Below are 23,243 nucleotides of genomic sequence, written 5' to 3'. Positions count from 1 at the left end.
CGAAGCGCTGATTTAGATCAGTGCAATAATACCTTGTGTGTCTAAGGACTATAACATACGGTGTATTCGTTGGAAAACTCGAAGATATCATCGAAGATCGAACGCGGCAAAGTAAGTGTTATAGAAGAAAGTCGTCGAGATCGCATTCGCACAGGACAACGAAGAGAGGGCACGATATTGATTCTACTAAAGCACGAAGAACGCGCGTGGAACTGCGCCACGTCTCCCCGGACTAGGTACTTATCAATAGAATGGGACGATTTATTAAACGGTCAGAGCTAGAGCCTCCCCTTCCTTTACCGATTCAGTGTCGGACAAATGCCGACTAATTTAAAACGTTCTGCATCGTTTCCTGTTTATACCATCCCTCACGTGGCCGTGGCAAACCATCGAAACTTTACACGACACAAGGACACCGCGCGCTCTTCGTTCCCCGTTCGTCCTAAATATTACACGATATCTACGCTAAGACGGTGAATGTCACGAAATTAACCATGAATTTTAAACACAACATTGATCTTGCGTATCAAAGGAAGAAAATACATAGGCGGAACAAAGATAAGACTCGTCAATGAGCCTGAATGAAAAGCGTCTATTTACATGTCAGAACGAAAGGACAGATTATCAGCGATTCTGCTTAACAGTAACTGGCGCGTACTTTCGCGCGTACCAACCATTCGAATCACTAAAGTGGAACGAGACGAGGAGCATCATTTGCAGCACGCACGCTGTCGAGCCCTCGAAAGTCGATAATTTGCTCGTTTAAGGATGCGTACGATGTGTACGAATCGGAGGGATAAAAAAAAAATGAACGGAACCGAGAACGGGATTGAAATAGGGAGAAAAGTTATTTCAGCGGTTACTACATCGTGGCTTGACGTTGAAAACGCGACTTCTGACCACGCCAAAACAATGATGTACCGTTACCGAACGCGGTTCTACGCCACCACGAATAAATAAATGCAACCTACTTGAGTATCCTCCGTCATCTGTTGCATCCTGTGACCGGCTCATAGCTTATTTATGTTAGAGAAAATATCGAAACACACAGGAAAATGAGGAAACGAATGCGTAGAGATCTGCTGACATTTCAAAGACTGTCTGTGCGTATTCGACTTGCATTCGAACTGTACTAAATGCGTATGTGTATAGAGGCAAATATTAATAGAAAATATAAAAGACGCTCGATATCGCGTTGTTTTTGCTATTGCCAGCACGTACCATGCGCACGGATGGGACGGCAAATAGAGCAGATCAGCGAAGAATATCTATCGAGGCTTCATTTATTGACGCCGCATCACCGCGTGGAAAGTCACGTTCATATTATAATACGAGTACTCGTGCCTCACATAATACTCCTGACATTCATGCAACCGCTAACGGGGTCGGATGGTAATTTCGGATTATGATTTAATTGTGTATAATTCTGCATTCGTTACCGCTAATTAGGAAGAACAAATTTGATCAATCAGATCGCTGGACCGTGATTTAAACTTAGACGGTCTGTTCGCTAATTAACTATTCCCTCGATTAGGTTATTGCAGGTCGTGGATGAATTGAATATTACAAGAAAGGATACATCGATGAGTACATTTTTGTTGATTTCTTGATCATAATATCGCTATGTAAAGATCTTAATACGGCATAATTGGAGATGGAAACAAGCTATTAACTATATTTTAAAAATAGCTGATTAACATTATGGTGAGATACATTTTTAAAATTCTGAAGAGTTACAATTTTGATAACATAATGTATAATATAATAAATTTTAAAAGTTCTCTATGAAAAATAAGAACTTCTCCTGTAGTCTCCGATGTAAAAAACTAAGATATTTGTGTCACGACAAATTTTAAAATGGATAAAGTTAAATATTCTAATATCTTCCTCCAAGCCGGAAAAAGATAATTTACGTGGCGATTATTAACCAGGCTATTAGTAAAATTGAGAACGCTACCGACTCATAAACCCGACGACCTTATTTTCGAACTATTCGCTCGTGGTTCGTAGACCTTCCTACGCAATATACGAACATAAATGAATACCTGGTATCACGTGCAGATGAACACCGAGAACAATTTGGAAAACCTACGTTATTAGAGTAACTAACATTTGGTTTCCAATAAAACCGGAAACATGTGCATTCGTAAACTAGCATTGAATGAACACCCGTTAAAATTCCCACCAAGACTATGTACGTATCTAACGTCAGCTGACCGATACGATCCAACGATAGGCTTTTAGATTTCATAAAGATACGTGTAAAGCGGATAATTAAAATTGTTTCATATACAAATATGAATCTTAATTTGAATTCAAATATTTTCTTTCGAAGTTCTAAGATTAACTGTCAGTATATCTCGATTTGAATATTGCATTATACATGGCCTCGTTAAGAAACTTAAAAGATACAAAAGAATAATGGCATCAAGCATATAATACATATTTCAAAAAATCAACAGTAAATACATAACCAGAGCACGCGTGACTCGCTAGGAAAATTGAAACGGCACACGAGTAAAATACTTAGCGAGAATATTGATCCGTTAGTCTGCATAAGATCGTTATCATCGCGATATTTCTGGAATATCAGTGGAACGAACAACGACAAAGGAGTAGCCGAATGGATTTAGCGGATATTAAACGGAAAAATATTGCGAGGAACGGAGGAACAGAGTCACGCGAGGTCTGGGAGCGCCACATCTTAGAATTCACGCCGAAATTAATTGTTCACCGATATCCTTGGTCTTCGCCAAGATGTACGCTAGAACTGATCCATATTAAAAGCACAACCGAGGAGAGACGTCCACAAGAAAATTCTGATAAAGACGCATGGGAACTGGTTCGACGAGCACCGAAGCACACGGGTGCAGGACTAGCCGCATAATACCGCGACGCATGTAACAGTTAATCGCATTATGTAGCAGAGACGAGCAGAAATCACGATTGATCACTGTGCGAGGCTAATCGCGTCGGTTGATCGTTCTACTCTATGATCCGTATACGATTTATGTTTAAAAGTATCGTTCCCACAAAAAAAAAGAAAGAATTACTCATTGAAGAATAAAGAAACAACGATCGATATACGGTGGAAGCCAATGGAATGCCGATAAACAATAATCACGTATCGAGCAAATGTCTGGTTTGCTAATTTACATATACATACATTCACAAATGACAATATTAAACACGCCCTAGTCTGTTAAACATACACAAGACCGAAGAAGATTAGGAATAAAACGGTTATTGCTCTATATACAGTAGTAGTAGATTGCTAAATTGTTGAAAGATACACCACGTGTTACTATACACAGTAATTTTCCACGATATCAAAACAAAGCTAAGAACTATCTCAATGTGCGCGTAATTATCGTACTCTTATCAAAGTTGGAAACAAGAAAATGTGCAAATCAAACAGTATGTAAACGTCGGCGATACATCAAGTGTCACGTAACGACAATCGATCATAGAGATATTTCTGTCAAAGAAAAATTTATAGTGACATCGTGCATTTATTGCTAGCCGACTACGATCTAACCACGTTGCGCCTTCGAAACCATTGGAACGTTCGCTTCCCGTTGCTGATGTTCCCAAATACCGAAATTGAAAACTTAACCCATAGGCAACACGCGCACGCTAGAGAATCGGTAGGTGTTATAGACGAATCAACCGGCAATAAATTCGCGGTAAGAGATAACGGTAATCTCGAGTGAGATTACTTCAACGACGGTGCGAATTGCAAGGCCGTCGGCGTATGACCTTAATGAGTAACAAGCATAGCGCTTAGGCGGACACACGAGAACGAGCACGGTATTCTGTCTGCTCGCACGTACTGAACACTGTACAAAGGGTATCGTGCAACCGAATGTGCACGTAGCCTGTCAAAAAGTGGCATGTTTGGCTCCGGTTGAACGTGACGTCGCGTTGACACACACGTTCCTGTCAACGTAACGTAGGTTAACTATCCGTGAATAACGTGAATATCGCGAGAGACACGGGAAACAGGCCCGATTCGTTAGTATATTCACGTCGATTTTCGCGATCATTCCTCCTGAACACCGTGCGTGCAGATGGCGTGATTTTTATCGCAACTACGGATCATATCGTCTGTCCGAGATCACCGACACGTTCGCCGTGTATCGAGCTTTTATTCTAAACGGTGATCACAAAAAATAAATCGGGCAACTGTAATAAATACCTCGCTTTTCGACGAGCTCCGAAATCTCCTCCTTGTTGTCGGCCATCTTAGCACCAGTCACTATTCACAATGCACGCTGGGTAAAAACAAACGAGCACCACCACGACACCGCGATTGGTGGTTCAGCGCCACCTGTACGCTGAATTAGAAGTCAGTCAGCCGATGACGTTGGTCAGGAACGTATCACATCTAAGGCAGTAGAGGTTCCGATATAGATCAAAAAAAGTGCTCGTTCAAATAGCGAAGTAAAATATAATAAAATAATTAATCTGATAATTGATTGCAACTTGATTGCAGTAATACTAATTTTCATCGTCATATTAATTTAAAAGTATCAGAAACTATTCATCGAGACACACGCGGAACTATCTACCTAAGAATGTGCCTACATTTCGATTGACACACTTTCAATAAGCCGTTACTGGCATATATTACTATATAATACTTCTTCTAACTTGTTTCCGTTATATTGGATCGTGGCGGTAGTCTTCGTTCAGTTCTTCGCAGGTTTACACGTATTTTTTAATAAGTTTTCAACATGAGCAATAGCGACGTTGTAATAATATCGGCGGTCAGAACACCTATAGGTATAAATTTATTCCTTACAAGTTTGAATGATATAACGGTTGAAAATAATAACATTTATTCTATACTATACTATACTAATAACTCAGTTTAAATGTCATTATACACTGAAATTTTCAATTCACAATAATTTTTGTTATGCGTAATAAAGGCGTGTTTCATTAAAAAAGCACATCACTTACTGTTTTCTTGCTATTTTAGTTATGTTCTAACAAATTAGATATCTTTTCATTTAAAAATACATCATACATCTGCACATTCGTGACAAAATTATTCACATCATTTTTCTTAAATAATATTGATCTAAAATGCAAAAGTTGTATACAAATCATAAGCATATTATTATGATATTGCTAATTTCTATATTCTGTTTATTTTCATCCCTATATCACTACTCTTATATTGCTTTTATTTCTGTATTTTATTCTTATTACCTTCTACCATATAACATAAAATCATTAGAATTTTAATCAATTAATTTCTATTATAGATCTTCTTATCTTTATCTTATCTTATCTTATCTTATCTTTAGGATCGTTCTGTGGTTCTTTATCATCATTGAAAGCATCAGATCTAGGAAGTATAGTTATTAAAGAGAGTCTTGAAAGAGCTCATATTAAACCTGTGGATGTTTCTGAAGTAATACTAGGACAGGTAATCTATATTAATAATTAACTTCGATGTTTATATGCACTAATTATTTTAAATTATTCAGTACGTAAGTATTTTTTGTCAAACATTAATCAAATACTAATTCCTAAATCTACAAAAAAACCTGTGATAATATATAAGATAATTTATATATAAATCTTTTGATATATTAATAGCTGAACATAAACATAATAAAATTAATTATTTTAAAATATACGTGAGACTTTATTTTACAGGTATTGACTGCAGGTCAAGGACAAAATCCAGCAAGACAAGCAGCAATGAAAGCTGGTCTTCCTATATCTGTACCTGCTTACCTAATTAATATGCTATGTGGTTCAGGTTTAAAGTAAATGCAGTTTTGCAATTCAAACCTCACTTAGTTATACAATATCATGCATGTTATTACTTCATGACCACAATTTTTTTAAAAAATCTTGATCTTCTCTTAGTCACGTTACATCATGCATGCCATTACTTTATATAATGTTGTCATAGTAAAAGGAGTATTTTAATGAAGTTCTTATAATTTTTAACTTATTCCATATGTTGCAATATGTCCAATTGCAATATGTTCTGAATAAATTTTACAAAAAACACATGTCTTTAGAGCAGTCTTGAATGGTTACTTATCTATAAAAGCTGGAGAGAACCAAATAGTTGTAGCTGGTGGTCAAGAAAGTATGAGTCAATCTTGCCATGTATTACACCTTAGAAAAGGTGTAAAAATTGGAGATTGTAATTTAATAGACACTTTATTAATCGATGGCTTGATAGATGCATTTCATGGAATTCACATGGGAGTAACAGGTATAGATTGTAATTAATACATCTCTATCATATAAAAATCATTGTATTACGATTGTATAATTTTGTGAATATATATATATATATATATATATATATATATATATATGTACAGCTGAAAATATTTCTAAAGACTACACTATAAGTAGAAAAGAACAGGATGAGTATGCAGCTAAATCTCAACAGAAGGTAGAAGCTGCAATTACTGCGGGCTATTTTTCCAAGGAAATCATTCCTATAACTGTACCTACTAGAAAAGAACCTATTATTGTGGATAAAGATGAATATCCTAAGTTTGGAACAACTGTAGAAAGTCTTCAAAAATTAAAACCTGCATTTTTGGAAGTATGACTAATTACATATTTTTTTCATAAATTGAAATACTTCATCATATAATAATTATACATTGTCAGGCTAAAGGTACAGTTACAGCTGGTAATGCTTCTGGCATCAATGATGGAGCAGCAGCAGTAGTTCTTATGTCTGCGGATACTGCTATACAAAAAGGACTTTCCCCATTAGCTAAAATTGTTGCAGTAGCTGAAGTTGGAGTGGAACCAAGAATTATGGGCATAGGTCCTGTGCCAGCAGTTGAGTTAGTGGTTAGTAGATAAAGTTTAGTTATGATATGTAAATTCATGTAATGAAAGAGATGAATATTTTAGTTACAAAAAGCAAAGTGGACAAAAGAAGAAGTAGATTTATATGAATTAAATGAAGCTTTTGCAGCGCAAGCGATAGCTTGCGTAAAAACTCTTGGTTTAAATCCTAACAAAGTTAATATAAATGGCGGAGCTATTGCTTTAGGGCATCCTATTGGTGCATCTGGTATGACAGCAAGATCATAATAATCGAAAATATTATATACTTGTAGTAGTCTTGTTAATCTATATTCTGTTACAGGTGCTAGAGTATTAGTAACTCTATTGCATTCCTTAGAAAGAATTGGTGGAAACAAAGGTGTTGCAGCCTTATGTATTGGTGGAGGAATGGGAATAGCAATTGCTGTTCAAAGAAAATAACAAATACTTTATCCAAATAGGTATTACATTTCATTAATACTTGTGCATTATTATTTTGCAACAAAATACTATGTGGGTGTGTCACATAAGATTTTTATTATCTTCTTGGATTATTATGATGAAATATTGCTTTTATTACACATTTATTAAATCATTAAAAGTTTATATATTATTACAACAAATATTAATTAATATTATTCTAAAAAATATACAAGGCCATAATAGGAAGTTGAGAACATGCTTTTATAATACTATTTATTTTGAATCATTATAATAAGGCTAATATATTTAAATAAATTTACCTGTTCTATATTTACTTATATATCAGTTATTGGCAACTGTACTTACAATTTGTACAAAACAATCATTTTTATGCTAAACTTGTACACTATATTATGCAATGTAGGTTTATATAGAAGTTATTTTCGTAAATGGAAAATGTAATTGTTAATAAAAATATAAAATTATTAATTTGTTATTAATTAGTTTTATTTTTGTTCAATCTCTGCTCTGCCTTTTTTCTATCTTCTAAAATTTTCTCCACTGCCGCTAGCCCTTCTCGTTGTTTTTGTTCAGTATGTTTTGATTTAAATGTACGTTTAGTACGTGTTATGTTCCCCTTATGCACTAGCAAATGTTGCAATTGTTCCTTGATAGCTGGTATAATACGTATCTTGAATTAAGAATATATTATAAATATGGTACTAATATGTTATAGCATGCAAGTTAACATAAAACTACAAAACTTCTGTTTGGGGGTTAATAAATTGGGGATAAATTTATGAATTTAAAACGTAGATATACTAAGCGGTACTGCAGGATAATATCCATCATATTTCTTTCCATCTTTATAAAAACATAAGTAAGATTCTTCTAATGGCTGTTGAGCTATTAAATCTATATTAGGTATGCAAAGTTTTGAGTATCTTTTTATAACATGTCCCCATAATGAGTCCATATTAATGTTAGGATCTTTCAAACAAAAATAAGAGCCCCAAAATGTTGAATTTAATACTTTTTCATCGGGATGTGATAAGTTTTGATGAACCATTCCCTCAGACATTTGTTCCTCAATTACAGCTACTGTATCACATTGTACATATGAATTTGGTACATAAATATCTTGCAAAAGATTATCACCAATATACATATAACGAGGATTTTGTTTTCCAGATACATTCTCAAGGAATTCAGTAAGTCCTTTCCAATTACCTTGACTATATATACCACCTCGTTTTAAATCTTTACTTTCTATGATATTATTACCTTCTTCATTATTTACAATATCAAGAAAAGGACGTTTTTCAATGAAAAAAGCAGGTTTCTTTGCATAACAAATTACAATATCAAATAGAGATTTCCAATCTTCTCCAAGAGCATAAGTAGCAGTAAAATCAACAAAATCAACATTTGATCCAGTGATAAGGAAAGTAATACGATGTCTTTTTAATTCTTGAAGCCATGTTATAGTTCTTGCAGTACATTTATACATATATTTATGAGGATTCTCTCTGAGGCTAGGAAAAAAGTACCCTCTGTTCATCTTAAGATGATCTCTGTTAAACATTTCAATCAATCCATCCAACATGTTAGGCCAAACATTATATGCATTCAAAGGTCCTCCGTGTTCTTCGTCAAGTGTATCTATTAATCTTGCAAAAATAAGAGATGAAGAAACATCAAAATAATCTAACAAACTTCTCATTTTCATTGATAAAGGACCGTTCCATGTGGATAACATGTCATTACAAAAAACATCTGTAGTCTCCCATCTCTGCCCAGGGTATATCTTTTTGATTTCTTCAGTACTTAATAGATTACTTCCATGGCATGCTCTTTGAATTATACCATCAGCATTTATTCTAAGTATATTTCCTCTTTCAAAATCTAAAAATAATCCTTTTTGCATAAAATCTAAATCTTTATCTTCTAATGACTTTAACAAATATTTAGAGTTGTACCCCTTTTCTGTAACTAAATAATTGGCTAAAGTTTCATATATCAAGTGTACCATGTTTGTCACATTATAACGCAAAAGTGTATTGTCTAAATCAAATCCAATACAATCATAATCAAGGAACTTAAATGCACTCATGTTGACTTGTGTTGATGGACTAATTGAGGCTGTTGTAGAATAATATTTCAAACTTATACGAGCCCGAAAATGTGTGAAAAATTTTAATTTGTCACCAGTGTTATACCACAAAATACTTTGCACTTGTGAATAAGATGCTAATGATTTGTAGAGCAGATGCCAAGATTTTATCATTTCTCTTATTTGTTTGTATGTATATGTTCATATATAACTAAAGCACTTAACACATACTACATACATAACACATATCCATTTTTATTAGTAAAGAAACAATGTTTACGCAAAGATAAAATCATTCTAAATTTATACTTTAACTTTCAGTTATCTGATATATAAGCAACCTATAATTTCAAAAGTACCTAGACAACACAATAATAATATGCATAAACGCAACAACAAAGTGATACCTATTTTTTGTAATACTTATCCCGTAAGACATTTTATGTAAAACTTTCATACAATAACAAGTTTAATGAATTTAACAGAGCATATTTTAAATAATCTGCAACGTACAATATACATTCGACAATTGCAATAAAATAAAGTTGACTCGTATTCATTTACAATATCATTATCAAACATTAAATATCATGTACTACAATTAAACTAAAATGTTACAATAGGACTTATATTTTAAAATTACTTACTTTTGGTGGAATATGAACGAACCGGATATTTCTTGCTTGCACAAAGAACATGTCGTAACTGTACGAGTCTCCCCTAGGGTCTGTGAAGATGCAATCTCTCATTACAATATTCATGTAACTGCAAAAAAGCAAAAAATTTAAATAGTCCTAGGTCAATAATGATAACATGTAACGGAAAATTACTCACGCATCTGTGTGCTCTACAATTCCATAAACTGATGCTTCATTTCGAAGATCTATTGTCGTACGTTCATTTTGGACTGCTTTTAATAAAATGGCTAAGGTATTAAAATAGAAATACCGTTCTTCTTTTGAATCAGGAGCCATAATGTCATACAAGTACAAGCATAATAATATCAATCTGATAATATACGCCGGCAAATATTTAGTAGAGTATGTGTTACAAGAAATATTTATACGTGTTACAAGTGTAGCCAACTCTATAAATATAACCAAAAGGAACTATGCCTTTTGAACACAGTTAACGAAAGAACGATTAAATAATCGAGAAATCATTTAAATTTCAATATATATTGTTCCAAACGAATACATAATGCAGTACATAAATGCATGAGTAACTTACTACATACTTTGTGAACTTTATATACATACACATATGTAGGTAGACATATAGTATTGTAATTATAAGTGACGTGAGTCAGTAATATAGATAGGTTTAATTATTTATCGTAAAGACAAGCTTTTCTTACAAATGGTCCATCATGTATTCTTCTATGACCATTAGGACATTGATCAGGTAGTAATACTGAGTTTATCTCGTGTGCAACTCCAGCTTTATTCAAAATGTCGCTCTTTACAAGAGTGGCATCATTTACCTGGAATGAAAAATTATATTTTGTAAGGCGCTCATTTTATTATTTTTATTAAATCACTAAAAAACTATGTCCTTACCAAAATTCTGTTATTTTTTCTCATAATATTTATCGGGTTTCCTTTAGTTCTGACGGTATATTGTAAATCTGGCATAAAGCTTTCAGCAAGTAACATATTATCCACGATATGATTTTGTAGTGTCTGAAAGTGAACAACGAAAAACATTTTTAATTGAATCAATCAATTTGTTCATAAAAATAGTATTACCCTTGTTAGATAGTTTCTGTCTTCCAATAATTTTTGAAGTTTAGCATTTCCTAACTGTTTAAATGCTTTATCCGAAGGAACGAAATATGTACACGAAGAATTCGCGCGCTTAAATTGGTCATACATTTGTGGTTGAATGCCTTTAATTCTTTCCATAGCGTCTAACCAAATACTGTAACAATTTTTCATTTATATTTCTCAGAGTCTTGGAATTTTCGTGTACAGGAAAAGAGTTACCTGAAATTGCCTTCTTTTCTCAAAATATAATCTAAAGATTCTTCTGCAGGATGTAAAATGTGACTTATAATGTGTAAAACGCCATTACTGCATTCTCTATCAGCTTTCATAATTAATGCGTTTTCTATTCCAAAATTACCACGATAAACTTGGAAGCGTAATGGAACTCCTATTTCAAGCGTTCTAGCGATCTGTAATGAATTATAATCTTTAAAAGTTATTGAGGAATATATTGAAATATTCAATTTTACACTTAACTTACTTGATTGCTACTAATTTCATCGGTGAAGTACGTTCCCGTAACTATATGATTAAGAACAAAGTTCCGAGCACTCTTTTGATTTCTTTGCAATTCTACAAGTTTCTGATTTGATAAAGCTATAAAAGAGCATCTTATATTAAGAAACAAAATACGTTTGTCTAGTTTTGTCAAGAATAAAGATCGAATATACATACAATACATTGCTGTCTCAGAGGGAGCAAACATTGTGAAGTGTTTCAAATGTCTCAAACTTTCTTCCAATTCAGCTGTTTTAATTATTTCTAAAAATTTAAATAATCCTTCCTCCTTGATCACATCCAAGATAGTTTTAGCTGCAATATGTTATATTCACAATGAAAGATTCTTAGAAGATCTTCTTAAATGCCATTCAAGTAAGAATTATTTACCTCGATCCGGAAGTAACACACGATCAACAACGTAAAGTAATCCATTTTTTCCATGATACATTTCATTCCTTATATTTGCATTGTCTACGATGGGTCCATACGGACCGCAATTTAATTTTAGTTCTTGTCGTTGCATCGTGCTTGCATGATATTCCGAAATTATATTTGGCACGCATACAGGATGCGTTACGATATGATGAGCAATTAATGCTAAACAAAACAATATATTATACAAGAGAGAAAACTTACATAAATGTATTCGGCACAATTCAATTACCATTTAATGCTGTCGGGTTTTCCAACATATCGGTCAATTGTCTTTTAGGAATATGATGAAAAGCTTGATCCGTGGGTGCAAAAATAGTATAGGGTACTTCACTGAATCTAATTCTATTTCCTAACTCGCTATTTTTAAGGGCTTTTGTAAATATTTCGAATCTTCCGTCCCTAGAAGCGAGCTCAATTATGTCCGAATTTTGTGCCAAAGCAAGATCCAAAACTCCGTCAATAACATGCACAACTCCATTAGTGGCAACTTGATCCTTGCGAATAATTCGATGACAATTCACTGTTTCCATCTGTGAAGATGGAAGCGTTTATTGAACAATTGTGCATACATAAGCTTCTACCATTCAACATGTTACTTACTCCACTGGAAAATTTGTTGATTCTTAAAACGTTTCCTTGTAATCGCGATGGAATTAAAAGATTTGCTTGCCATTGATTTGATAATACGCGTCTGTCTATTATATGATTCGCGATTAAATTTACATATCTGTTACCGTCGTATTCTTGGTGAATACCTTTTACTTTTAAGTAGTGCTGAAAAGGAAAACGATTAAAACATATTAGATGATATATTAGATGATTACACATCGCATATTTTCGTTAAACATACATCAAAAGCATCATCGGATGGTACGAATAACGTTAAGGGTGGTCCACTGATCAATTCTTCCGCGAAGGACGAACTTTCGATTAATTTTGCAAATTTCGTAGCACCCACTCGCCGCGTTGTTTCTATGAGATTTATTAATGGTTTTACTGAAAGGGATAATAGAAATATAATTCAGTTTGGAGACGAATATAAGACTCGATAATATGTAATTGCATCTGTTACCTCCTGTGCATCCAATATATCCAGGAACTCTATAATATCCTGCGCAGCATTCGTATCTTACGAATCTGCGAAGCGAATGAAAGCAGTGAAGTATTCAAATATGCGTCATATCCAAAAAGTATAATTATACTTACGTAGGCTTGCCACAAATTTTTCGAGGATTCCACTGTTTGCTTTCAGTGTAATAAGCATAGCTTATGTCATCGTTCACTTCTACGGCGCATACGTTAGGTCTACAGAGATTAGAAATATAAAACTAGTTTCATAAACATTTACTACTAATATAAATTTAAAAAAAATATATATATATATATATACAATTATGCAAGTATTACCCTTGTCTTTGCGAATTGTCAACCTTCCACCAAGAGTTTCCTTGATACGCATAAACTGTATTAAACACCGTTAATGATACGAATATTTTTGTTATAATTTCACTGAACATGTTTTCACTATGATGAAAATATTGGCACGATTAAATGAAAAGACTCGCGGCACAAGCGTAACTTGCTTGGTCGAACAGAACATCTGAGAATGACTCGGTTCGAAATGCTTCGTATTTTAAGGGCTATGTTCTCCCATCCCATCTGGGAAATATATCTGTTAAAATGGATTTCGATGTTATCTACGTGAATTAATATTGAGAAATCTAGTACATGTTGCACTTCTCAATTTTTAGAAATCATTTGCATCAGGCAGATGAATTTTGCATATGTTAAGACTTGCATAGCAAAGTATTGCACATTGATATGCAATTTTATCAGAATATCAATTTTAAATGATGGATACGACTGACCTTGAAATGCCTTCGACATTCATATTTATCAATTCTTTTATAACACTATCTTCAACGGCGAAATTCACTTCTACGAAATACACGTTTTCTATATTCACGATTTCTTGTTACGTATGTGTAGCAAAATATTAAACAGTCCCTCGAGGTGACAGATAACTTACTCTTGTATTGTACATCTGCTCTATGAACTGCTAGTGTTATGAACTATTAGTCTGTATATAGTCACTCATAGCCATCATTGCAAGAGAAATTGGGTTACCTTACAACGGATATACAAAGGGGCCCTATAAATTGGCCCATATCCTACATGCTTTCAAAATAATTCATTATGAACGTTCCAATTCGAATTTAGTAATCGCAGTGAAATACATGAGATTCCAATTAATTTCGAATTTCATGTTGCATTTCAAAACGGATATATGTGGTTTATGTATAAATAGAATCGCATAATAATATGACGATGCATACGACTGTTAATGCACTTTCCATGATTCCATGAATTAACCAGGGCAACACAGATTCGAATTTCCCGTTAAAATAACATCAAGCAAGGGAAACTGATACGCGGCGTCCATTTTCGTAGATATGATCGTAATTTACTTTTCAGTCTAGCATTATGACACGATTTACGATGTTGCCTTTAATTCGATAAAATTAACGAGTCTTGCAAGTGGCATGTATATGTGGTACATAGCGTTTACGCCCACAACCACGCTTTTCTCTCGAATGTACTTTTGTACTTAGAACGTATTAACCTGTTAAGACGCAACGACGTCTTTCAAAGAGCTCCTATTTTATTTCAAATGCATCTTACATATAAGAAAGAGAAAACGTAGAAACAGATCGTGTAACTACAATAGTAAATGTCGGAACGTTTCATAAGAGGTAATGCAACATTGTAATACATTTTAATCACTTCGTAGGGGGTTGTGCGTCAAGGGATGAACTGTTCAAGTTCTCCATTTAGAACAATTTAGCCGATGCCGTAGATCCAATAGAGACGGGTCTATTTCTGCGAAACAGACGCGTGGTACACATTTTTCTCCCTTCTGCTTATTCAGTGCCGTGCGACCCGTTCTGATGAGTGCCCTCTTCCTGTAGCCGACTATCTCTGTTACTCTCCGATCTGTCTCCCTTCACTCTTACGATGTTCACCCTCTGACCCCTCACGAGCTCTAATCAGCTTCCTGGATGGGGCATATTATCTGCGTGATGGCAGATCGTAACGACGCGATACCCAGCCAGGTCCCGGGTATTCGATCATACGGTAGTCACTCGGTAGTCCATTGCGCGTAAAAGACCTGCCAAGATCCACGGTTACGGATGCCATTTAGCTCGTTATACGATTTCATCGCATTGGTGCAGTGGTTCTGAAACTGTGCATCTGCTACTAAGGATTCAGGTGTGGCCTCCTATGGAAAATCTACTTTTCTACGTTTTAGCACAGTGTCGGTCTTCCATTATGCTTTTTAATATTCGCTTTTTAACTTTGATCGATTGATAAACGAGCCACAAGGACTCTGTGTTATATACGCATAAGAGAACGTGTAGTTCTTTAGTCGTTAAAGGGAATTTATACAATGACGATCTATTTGGTTTGTACAGACATAGACGCCAGAGCGGTGGTAAGCCGCGGGATGAACGAGTACGAGTTCTCCGTGATCTTCCTCGTATACAGAGGAAGAGTATTCAAGAAGTCTTAAAAGTGATATATTACCAAATTGACCAAAATGTCTCTTGGAAAACGTATATCTGGAGCCGTCGCCGTCCTCAGAGGCGCTTCGGAAGTTAAAGAAGCACAAACGTAAGATTTGCGAACTGCTACCTTCTTTGCAGTTTGATTTTTTACCTAGAACAATTTCTAGGTCATGTTCCGATGAGATCGAGAAAATAACGACCGTGGAAGAAGAAAAGATTTGCCCCGATAAGAAGACACCGCTTGACAGATTACAACTAGTTAGTTGTATTCATATGTTTTTCTTCTTTCAATATTTCTTTTATATTTCATTCGAATTCTATTTGAACATGAATATAGGTAGTGGATTGGTTCGGAGAGAACACACTCTTGGTTCTTACGATCATTGGAGTGTTGGTGGGTCTTGTTCTTGGATTTCTTGGTCGATTAGCCAGTCCTTCGCCGCAAACCATTACTCTTCTCAGCTTCCCTGGAGAACTCCTTATGCGACTGTTGAAGATGTTCATTCTGCCACTCATTGTTTCGTCGCTTATCTCCGGTGATTATACAACATCCAATAAATCATTGCATTCAGCTAGTCTCTCTCTAAGTTATCCTTTTTTTGTAGGAATGGCGCAATTAGACCCTAGGGGTTCGGGAAGAATGGGATATAGAGCATTGATATATTACACCGTAACGACCATTCTTGCGGCCATAGTTGGTATCGCAATGGTGCTTATAATCCACCCCGGTGATCCTAGAATCAAATCCACCATAACCGCGCCTAAGGCGGATATCGCAAAAATGTCTACGTTAGACGCAATTCTCGACATAGTTAGGTACGTGATATACATGATACAGATCGCATAAATCGTCATCGACGAATACCATTTTTAGAAACATGGTGCCGGAAAATTTGGTGCAGGCGTGCTTCCAGCAGGTGCAGACCACTTACGTGACGACGGAAGTGATTGCCATAGGAACAAATGAAATCAGTCAAGTTCTCCAGCCAACATTAATATACAAGGATGGAACGAACGTGATGGGAATGATAGTGTTCTGTATTACGTTCGGCCTTCTCGCTGGACAAATCGGCCCTCGAGGAAAATTGATGGTCGACTTCTTCGTGGTTCTGAACGAAATAATCATGAAGTTCGTCAGCATTATTGTGATGTGGTGAGCGATCGAGATACGACTTAATTTCCAGCCCGCTACGATTATCTTGCTGCTTATCTGATTTGTGATTTGACATAAAGAAAAATCTAGAAAATTCGAGTATTAATATTATGCAGGTTCTCTCCGTTCGGAATCATGTGTTTGATAGCTGGTAAGATAATGTCGATCAACAATTTGACGGCAACTGCTCAGATGTTGGGCCTGTACATGGTGACGGTCATCGTGGGCTTATTGATTCATGCTATAATCACTATGCCAGCGATATTTTGGTTTATAACTCGACAGAATCCTGCCGTGTTCTTCAAGGGTATGATGCAAGCTTGGATTACAGCTTTGGGAACAGCATCAAGGTACCTGATGATAACTTCTTTCTTTTGTTTGTAAATAAGCTTGTGTAACCTGTACGATATATTTTTTAATGCCTTTAGCGCTGCAACTTTGCCTGTAACTTTCCGATGCCTCGAAGAAAACAATAAAATCGATCCACGTGTAACGCGATTCGTAGTCTCAGTCGGGGCTACGGTGAACATGGATGGAACGGCTCTTTATGAGGCGGTTGCTGCAATTTTCATCGCCCAAATGAATGGAATCTCATTAGGAATAGGTGAAGTTATAACAGTCAGGTTTGTATGATCGATGTGACAGAAATATGCCCAGGTCTATTACTTACTTATAGTTCTCCTTCGCCTATATAGTCTCACAGCAACCTTGGCCAGTATAGGGGCAGCAAGTATTCCCAGCGCAGCTTTAATTACGATGTTATTAGTGCTCACAGCTTTAGGTTTACCGACGAACGACATTTCTCTATTATTTGCAGTTGATTGGATGTTGTAAGTCCATTATTTATATTCATATACTACAGGTGACAGAAAACCAGATTCAATAACATATCTTATTATTCGAAGGGATCGAATCAGGACTTCGATCAACGTTTTGGGTGACGGGTATGGAGCTGGAATAGTTTATCATTTGAGTAAACATGAACTGGAGAAAATGGATCAAGAAAGGAAATTAGAGGGTCTTGAAATGGGGACACCTCTTGAGGACATTTCAGAGAGTTGTCAACGCGAGAGCGTACCTGCTCCTGAGGAAAGTTCCGAAACAAAGATTTGATTTGCAAGAATATTGATCTTCCTCCGAACACTCTCTTTAGCTCCTTGTACGGTAACATAAAAGAAAACTCTGCTCACTCGCACGACCAAGGAATTATCACCACGGTATCGAATGAAATTGGTAGAAATGAAACTTTATTTTCTCACTGCCAACAAAGTTTTGGATTTTTGATGAAATAAAAATTGTTGATAAGTTACAAATGTTTTAAGACTATTAAAAAAAATATTGTCAAACTATTATTGTTATACAGAGTAATAAAAATGTGAGCATGTTAAGTACAAAATAATATCATTCTGAACTGTTTTCTTGCAGTATGCTGCAATATATTAAGTACTGATGAAAATTAATTGAAAATTGTATTGTACAGAGGATTAAACGTAGCTTTTATGTATGAACTGAAATGTTTAACTTGTTATGAGATTATGTATGTGTTATCATTTATTCATTTTAATAATCAAATAAAGAATTTTATTCTAACCATGTTTTGAAAAACTGTGTTCAATAAATTGTTATTGTATTAGATAATTCATCCTTGGGATTTTACATTGTTTTGTTAACATTGTTTATATACCATGTTATTTATTATATGTATATTATAGAAACAGAAGAATAAATACAGAATAACTGCATTTATAATTATTATACACATTAGGAATATTACAATAATGAACAAATTCAAGCAGGTGGAACAGACGGAATAAATGTATTTTCGAAAGTGTTCTATGTACATACATATACAATAAATCACATAGTGCTTTATCAACAATATTATTACTCTGACCAGCAACTGGCAATTGTTTGTGATATATTTAATTAGTTAACGACATATTTAGTTAAAAAATATAAACCCTTAAATCTAAACATCCTTTTAATCAGTATACATGTACCATACCATATAAGAATCTAATAATATATTAAGGAAAATATAAAAAACATAAATTTGATACATAGCGATGAGTTACATAAATATGTCATTTATTCTTGTATTTGAATAAGAATATTCAATTGTTTATAAAAGGATACGTCCAAAACAGCACATATGTCTGTTGTATGATTGTAATAAGTCGTAATAAGGAAAATACTTGCCCGTTTTAATAAGTATTTAATATTTCAATTTCTTCCTTTAATAAGACTATGTATAAAGGATACAAAAAGGCCTCCAAAAAATCCACTAGTTAAAAGATTTCGTCTACTTATAAAATATTTTTTCCATTGACCTCCAGCTTTTAACAATAACATTGCCTACAAAAAGCATTTTTTATTTAGTGTTTATTACATGACAATAATATTTTTAAAAATTATTCTTACCCATAATCCAAATACAGCAAAAATGTAGAAACCAAAACCATATAATCCAGTTAATCCTAATAAACCAGCTGTGCCTCCTGATAATGCTGCCATTGATATCCTACAGTATTCTACCACAGCAGCATTATTTACAACAGCTGATTCACTATATGCAATAATCTCTGAAAAAAAAAAGAAGATTTAGTACCAGACAGTAAGTTTACTTTATATGAAAGTAGTATTGTTTCTGAATAATTTAAAAAATTAAAAAACAGAATTATTTAATAAATAGCAAGATGAAAATAAAATGTAAATAAATTTCAATGTTATTTAAAAAGCTATTTTACAAGATTTATTTCCTATGCAATTTAACGTTTCTGGATTTATATATAATATTAATAAATAAAAATATAACCTATGAGAGATGTTACAAATATTTAATAAAATGCATTCAATATTTAAATAGCCTTAGAATAATCGATACTCTGTTATTTACCTCCTTTCTCCTGTTTTGTTTTAATTTTTCCCAACATTGTTATATTTCTGTTGATATTAGCGAAAGATTTTTATAATTTAACCTAACACATTCGTTAATGACTATGTATATGTGTACATTAAAGTTCGTTTGTCGGCTGCTATGATAAAGTACGCTTAGAGTGCCATCTACCTGCTATCAAGATTTTGTTACGCGTGACGTTAGGTTATTCAGATCATTTTTGTTCATTCTGCTGGAATTTAATACGCCATTATTAGTATTTCCTGAGTTCTTAATTAAATAGTTAAATTTATACATTTTATAACCAATAAATTTAGTTTTGAAATATCCTTTATTTGCACTAGCTTTGTGATACTAGTACGATCGATCCAGTTGTAACTTCAGATTATATAAGATGTACGTCGTTAAACGTTTGCATATCTAAAAAGATCTGATTTGTTCGCATGTCGACTGCTGATCCATGTAAAAAGTTTGCATGTAAATTACAGCAGTGTTTAAATGGTTTGTATCGTAATTTTGCTTTAGGTTGTAAAATTTTCTATTTCTAATTTTAATGATTGTATTTGTGATTATACATGTGCTGATTAGTTATTCAATTTTAGACAACGTCTATCAACCATCACGGTGTGAGTACGTTATAGAGGAATTAAGACAGTGTTGTATAAAACATTCTGCTATTTCGTTAGTCTGTGATGGTATAGATACTTCCAAACCATACGAACATAATACAGTCGATTACGTATGTACAAATAATTTTGTCATGTATAATTATTTCATTATTGAAAATTTTTACTGATTTACTGTAATTTCGTTTTGTTACAGAGAAAAGCTCAGAAATAAAATTCATTATGGATAAGAAGACCAAAATTGTACGCTTGGAAAACAACAAAAGATTAATGACTATTAAAGTGTGTACTGCAATATCAGTGGCTGTTATTGTATCAACATTATATCAATGGACACAAACACCGCAAATTCCAAAAAACAAGTAGACATAAATATGTTTTGACATTTTAACACAAGTAATGTATGAATAAATACAGATGTAATAGATATTAATATGTGGTAAATAATAACACGTAGTTGAAGATGGAAGCAGTAAAGAAAGCAAAAGAGCGATTTAGAAAGTACCCAATTATCATTGCGCAATGCCATGAATCTGGAGCTAAGTATGCTGCATGTGTATTAGCAAAATCTAATTTGCAAAAAGGTGACTGTGAAAATGAGTTTAAGGAATTTAAGACATGCTTGATGAGAGCTGCTGCAAAAAATAATACAAAACTATAAAGTAAAACTTTATTTGCTATAAAGAATTGTTTATTTAAGAAGAATATTTAAATTCTTAAAAATGAGTGAATTTTTGTCATTTAAGGCACACTGTGTATTAGCCTTTATTTTCAGAATAACTTTAGTTTTTTACTCAAATTTTCATGATAAAACATTTAATGTTCCATATACTGATGTAGATTATAAGGTATTTACCGATGCTGCGAGACACATGGTAGAAGGATCATCGCCGTTTAAACGAGACACATATCGCTATACACCATTGTTAGCGCTTATTTTAACACCTAATATTTTCGTAAATGAAAATTTTGGGAAAATCTTATTTTCCTTTATTGATATTTTGGTAACAATTTTAATAAAAAAAATTGTGGCTCTACAAAATTGTAATAAAAAATTACAACGTATGTGTGCCTTCACATGGCTTTATAATCCTTTTACAATTGTAATTTCAACCAGAGGGAATGCAGACACTATGACAGTCCTTTTAATTATGCTAACTTTGTATTTGTATCTGCAAGATAAGTTTATTCTAGCAGGTTTATTTCATGCTTTGTCAATTCATTTTAGATTATACCCTATAGTGTTTAGTATACCTATGTATCTTTCTCTTCGCGATAAAAGTTATGTCATACCAACCAAAAATCAGTTAAAACTGGTATTTAGTTGCGTATCGTTAATAATTTTTTTGACAGCTATAAATTATTATTTCTATGGTTATAAATTTCTTTATGAAAGTCTCATCTATCATATCATACGCAAAGATCCCAAACATAACTTTTCCGTTTATTTTTACATGCAATATTTATGTGCTAATGAGCTACCTAACGTAATTAAAAAAATGTTCACTTTCTTGCCACAACTGATACTACTACTATTATTGTCATATAAATATTCAAGCAAGTCTCTCCTGCCATTTGCAATGTTCACACAAGCCATGGTAATGGTGACGTATAATCCAGTACTAACATCACAATACTTTTTTTGGTATTTGTCTCTTTTACCATTGTGTCTCCCACGGTTTGGTTTAACCTTACGTAGATCATTATATTTGTGTTTTGTTTGGATTCTCAGCCAAAGCTTTTGGTTATTGGCTGCTTATTTATTGGAATTTCAAGGGTTGAATACTTTTACGTATATTTGGATTGCTAGCTTATTTTTTTTCGTTGTCAACGTTAAAATTTTGAACGACATTATCGTGTACTATAAGTACTAATTAGAAATTAAAAAAAGACATTATTATTGTCGAAGTTAAATATTAATTAGTAATAAAAATATATGTTATCCGTGCAATGCGAAATGAAGTTTTGTGAAAATAAAAGAGAATAAAATTGAAGTCGAAAAATCTCCAAATCCCTATCCGAAACTATCACGAGTTTAGTGACAGTGGTAGGAATATTAGATACGTGGTTAATGATTCGTAATTTTATTCTTGCAGGAATACAAAATACTTATTTACAGATGGTTTCGTAAAGTAATAGTGGTAGATTCTTAAAAGGAATGTAGATATAGTAATAATAATACAATAATAGTAAATCTTAATGTAGTAATCTAGATCAATTGTGAGCAAGAGCATCCTTTGGATCATTTTTAGAAATATTTCTGTCGTTTATTTCTAAGCTGCTAATGTGATGATATTTAATATTATGGGGATATTGCTCATCAAATTATACGAGAATGCTTCTCACAATTTCTAACGACATCATTCAAACGATACTAATTATTCCATTTACACAAAGTATAACAAAATATCATCGATCAAATCACGATTCAGACTGAAAGAAATAGCATTTCTTTAGTAAATATTCGAACGCGATATATTTACGATCACGTTTAGAGACAAACATCGAACGTAAAGAGAAATTATCCGAAGTGCGACACGAAATGACCCTATGGATACATGAATCATAAATGAAAAAAGTAACTCAAGTATAGTTCGTATAACTATAGGTCATCACGGCAGACGATGCAACATATAAAAATAGCATTATTTTCTTTCATTGCTTTCGTTTACAGTTTATTGAACTGTGTGCTATGTGAAATAATCTATTTTATTTCCCTTGACGTGAACAGACAGTTGATTTCTGCCCGAAGTCGGTCTCACCGGCTAGGACACAAATCACCGATAATACAAGGAAGTTAACAGAAGAAGTGATAATTCCAAACCTTGCAGCGATTCTCGAACAAACGCATGAATCTCTAAATAGTCGGTGTAAATTTCGTGTACCGGCTGCAAGGTCCAGAAGTTACGTACTTCGGTTTTAAAGTTTTACGCTATATAGAT

The 23,243-nt window shown here is 33.7% G+C and overlaps 7 protein-coding genes across 11 annotated transcripts in view; 2 read left to right on the top strand and 5 right to left on the bottom strand.

The window, feature by feature from the left end:
• The window catches only part of LOC138180909 (ensconsin), a 209,287-nt gene extending 204,905 nt beyond the window's left edge, over positions 1–4,382 (bottom strand). For 2 of the 3 annotated variants that reach the window (XM_069115249.1, XM_069115253.1), the window contains exon 1: positions 4,199–4,382. In XM_069115249.1, coding sequence (XP_068971350.1) covers positions 4,199–4,244 — 46 coding nt within the window. In that variant the 5' untranslated portion in view covers positions 4,245–4,382. The remainder of the gene's footprint in view (positions 1–4,198) is intronic. The other variant, XM_069115258.1, reaches the window with a different exon arrangement.
• Positions 4,383–4,579: 197 nt separating this feature from the next.
• Acat2 (Acetyl-CoA acetyltransferase 2) lies at positions 4,580–7,745 on the top strand. The gene is made up of 8 exons (XM_069115271.1): positions 4,580–4,785; positions 5,316–5,437; positions 5,671–5,783; positions 6,045–6,244; positions 6,357–6,586; positions 6,655–6,843; positions 6,907–7,069; positions 7,145–7,745. Exons 1-8 carry the CDS (start codon positions 4,737–4,739, stop codon positions 7,261–7,263), a joined length of 1,185 nt encoding a protein of 394 aa, XP_068971372.1. The 5' UTR covers positions 4,580–4,736; the 3' UTR covers positions 7,264–7,745.
• LOC138180915 (U7 snRNA-associated Sm-like protein LSm10) lies at positions 7,405–10,453 on the bottom strand. Its single transcript, XM_069115273.1, has 3 exons — positions 10,193–10,453; positions 10,006–10,123; positions 7,405–7,936 (listed from the first exon to the last, which is right to left on the bottom strand). Exons 1-3 carry the CDS (start codon positions 10,330–10,332, stop codon positions 7,742–7,744), a joined length of 453 nt encoding a protein of 150 aa, XP_068971374.1. The 5' UTR covers positions 10,333–10,453; the 3' UTR covers positions 7,405–7,741.
• On the bottom strand, positions 7,933–9,748 carry Nt5a (5' nucleotidase A). Its single transcript, XM_069115269.1, has one exon. It carries the CDS (start codon positions 9,530–9,532, stop codon positions 8,051–8,053), a length of 1,482 nt encoding a protein of 493 aa, XP_068971370.1. The 5' UTR covers positions 9,533–9,748; the 3' UTR covers positions 7,933–8,050.
• Positions 10,454–10,539: 86 nt separating the features above from the next.
• Positions 10,540–17,646, bottom strand: LOC138180911 (transforming growth factor-beta-induced protein ig-h3). 3 transcript variants are annotated; one of them, XM_069115266.1, is made up of 14 exons: positions 17,450–17,646; positions 13,468–13,522; positions 13,267–13,365; positions 13,133–13,197; positions 12,911–13,056; positions 12,661–12,834; positions 12,290–12,590; positions 12,013–12,222; positions 11,800–11,937; positions 11,606–11,721; positions 11,344–11,534; positions 11,107–11,278; positions 10,918–11,040; positions 10,540–10,841 (listed from the first exon to the last, which is right to left on the bottom strand). In XM_069115266.1, exons 1-14 carry the CDS (start codon positions 17,577–17,579, stop codon positions 10,686–10,688), a joined length of 2,076 nt encoding a protein of 691 aa, XP_068971367.1. In that variant the 5' UTR covers positions 17,580–17,646; the 3' UTR covers positions 10,540–10,685. The 3 variants fall into 3 exon arrangements, with proteins under 3 accessions (XP_068971367.1, XP_068971369.1, XP_068971368.1); XM_069115268.1 differs by lacking the exon at positions 17,450–17,646 and adding an exon at positions 13,929–15,774; XM_069115267.1 differs by lacking the exon at positions 17,450–17,646 and adding an exon at positions 13,929–15,773 and having other exon boundaries at positions 13,468–13,732.
• A 926-nt stretch (positions 17,647–18,572) lies between these two features.
• EMC6 (ER membrane protein complex subunit 6) lies at positions 18,573–19,897 on the bottom strand. The gene is made up of 5 exons (XM_069115275.1): positions 19,676–19,897; positions 19,201–19,361; positions 19,042–19,134; positions 18,916–18,935; positions 18,573–18,795 (listed from the first exon to the last, which is right to left on the bottom strand). The coding sequence occupies exons 1-5, from the start codon at positions 19,710–19,712 to the stop codon at positions 18,765–18,767; spliced, it is 342 nt and encodes a 113-aa protein (XP_068971376.1). The 5' UTR covers positions 19,713–19,897; the 3' UTR covers positions 18,573–18,764.
• A 992-nt stretch (positions 19,898–20,889) lies between these two features.
• On the top strand, positions 20,890–22,295 carry LOC138180914 (GPI mannosyltransferase 1). The gene has a single exon (XM_069115272.1). It carries the CDS (start codon positions 21,024–21,026, stop codon positions 22,173–22,175), a length of 1,152 nt encoding a protein of 383 aa, XP_068971373.1. The 5' UTR covers positions 20,890–21,023; the 3' UTR covers positions 22,176–22,295.
• Positions 22,296–23,243: the final 948 nt, after the last annotated feature.

This window comes from Bombus flavifrons, chromosome 6 (assembly GCF_040668555.2).
Source record: "Bombus flavifrons isolate JBK064 chromosome 6, iyBomFlav1_principal, whole genome shotgun sequence".
Classification (NCBI taxonomy): domain Eukaryota; kingdom Metazoa; phylum Arthropoda; class Insecta; order Hymenoptera; family Apidae; genus Bombus; species Bombus flavifrons.
The sequence above is the reverse complement of the archived record's forward strand: the minus strand, read 5'-3'. Positions and strand labels throughout refer to the sequence as shown.

Bases quoted from the DNA above. Each gene is read 5' to 3' on its own strand.
- Acat2 (XM_069115271.1), top strand. From the start codon at position 4,737: ATGAGCAATAGCGACGTTGTAATAATATCGGCGGTCAGAACACCTATA. The intron at 4,786-5,315 runs GTATAAATTTAT...TCTTATCTTTAG, and splicing joins GGCGGTCAGAACACCTATAG to GATCGTTCTGTGGTTCTTTA. The intron at 6,587-6,654 runs GTATGACTAATT...ATACATTGTCAG, and splicing joins TAAAACCTGCATTTTTGGAA to GCTAAAGGTACAGTTACAGC.
- Nt5a (XM_069115269.1), bottom strand. From the start codon at position 9,532: ATGATAAAATCTTGGCATCTGCTCTACAAATCATTAGCATCTTATTCA.
- LOC138180915 (XM_069115273.1), bottom strand. From the start codon at position 10,332: ATGGCTCCTGATTCAAAAGAAGAACGGTATTTCTATTTTAATACCTTA. The intron at 10,124-10,192 runs GTGAGTAATTTT...GCTTTTTTGCAG, and splicing joins ATTGTAGAGCACACAGATGC to TTACATGAATATTGTAATGA. The intron at 7,937-10,005 runs GTAAGTAATTTT...TCTTAATTCAAG, and splicing joins TCGTTCATATTCCACCAAAA to ATACGTATTATACCAGCTAT.
- LOC138180911 (XM_069115266.1), bottom strand. From the start codon at position 17,579: ATGTCGTTCGTCGGTAAACCTAAAGCTGTGAGCACTAATAACATCGTA. The intron at 13,057-13,132 runs GTAACAGATGCA...TATCCCTTTCAG, and splicing joins ATATATTGGATGCACAGGAG to TAAAACCATTAATAAATCTC. The intron at 11,279-11,343 runs GTAACTCTTTTC...AAATTGTTACAG, and splicing joins AGAAAAGAAGGCAATTTCAG to TATTTGGTTAGACGCTATGG.
- EMC6 (XM_069115275.1), bottom strand. From the start codon at position 19,712: ATGTTGGGAAAAATTAAAACAAAACAGGAGAAAGGAG. The intron at 19,135-19,200 runs GTAAGAATAATT...TGCTTTTTGTAG, and splicing joins TTGCTGTATTTGGATTATGG to GCAATGTTATTGTTAAAAGC. The intron at 18,796-18,915 runs GTATCCTTTTAT...ATATATTATTAG, and splicing joins ACATATGTGCTGTTTTGGAC to ATTCTTATATGGTATGGTAC.
- LOC138180914 (XM_069115272.1), top strand. From the start codon at position 21,024: ATGAGTGAATTTTTGTCATTTAAGGCACACTGTGTATTAGCCTTTATT.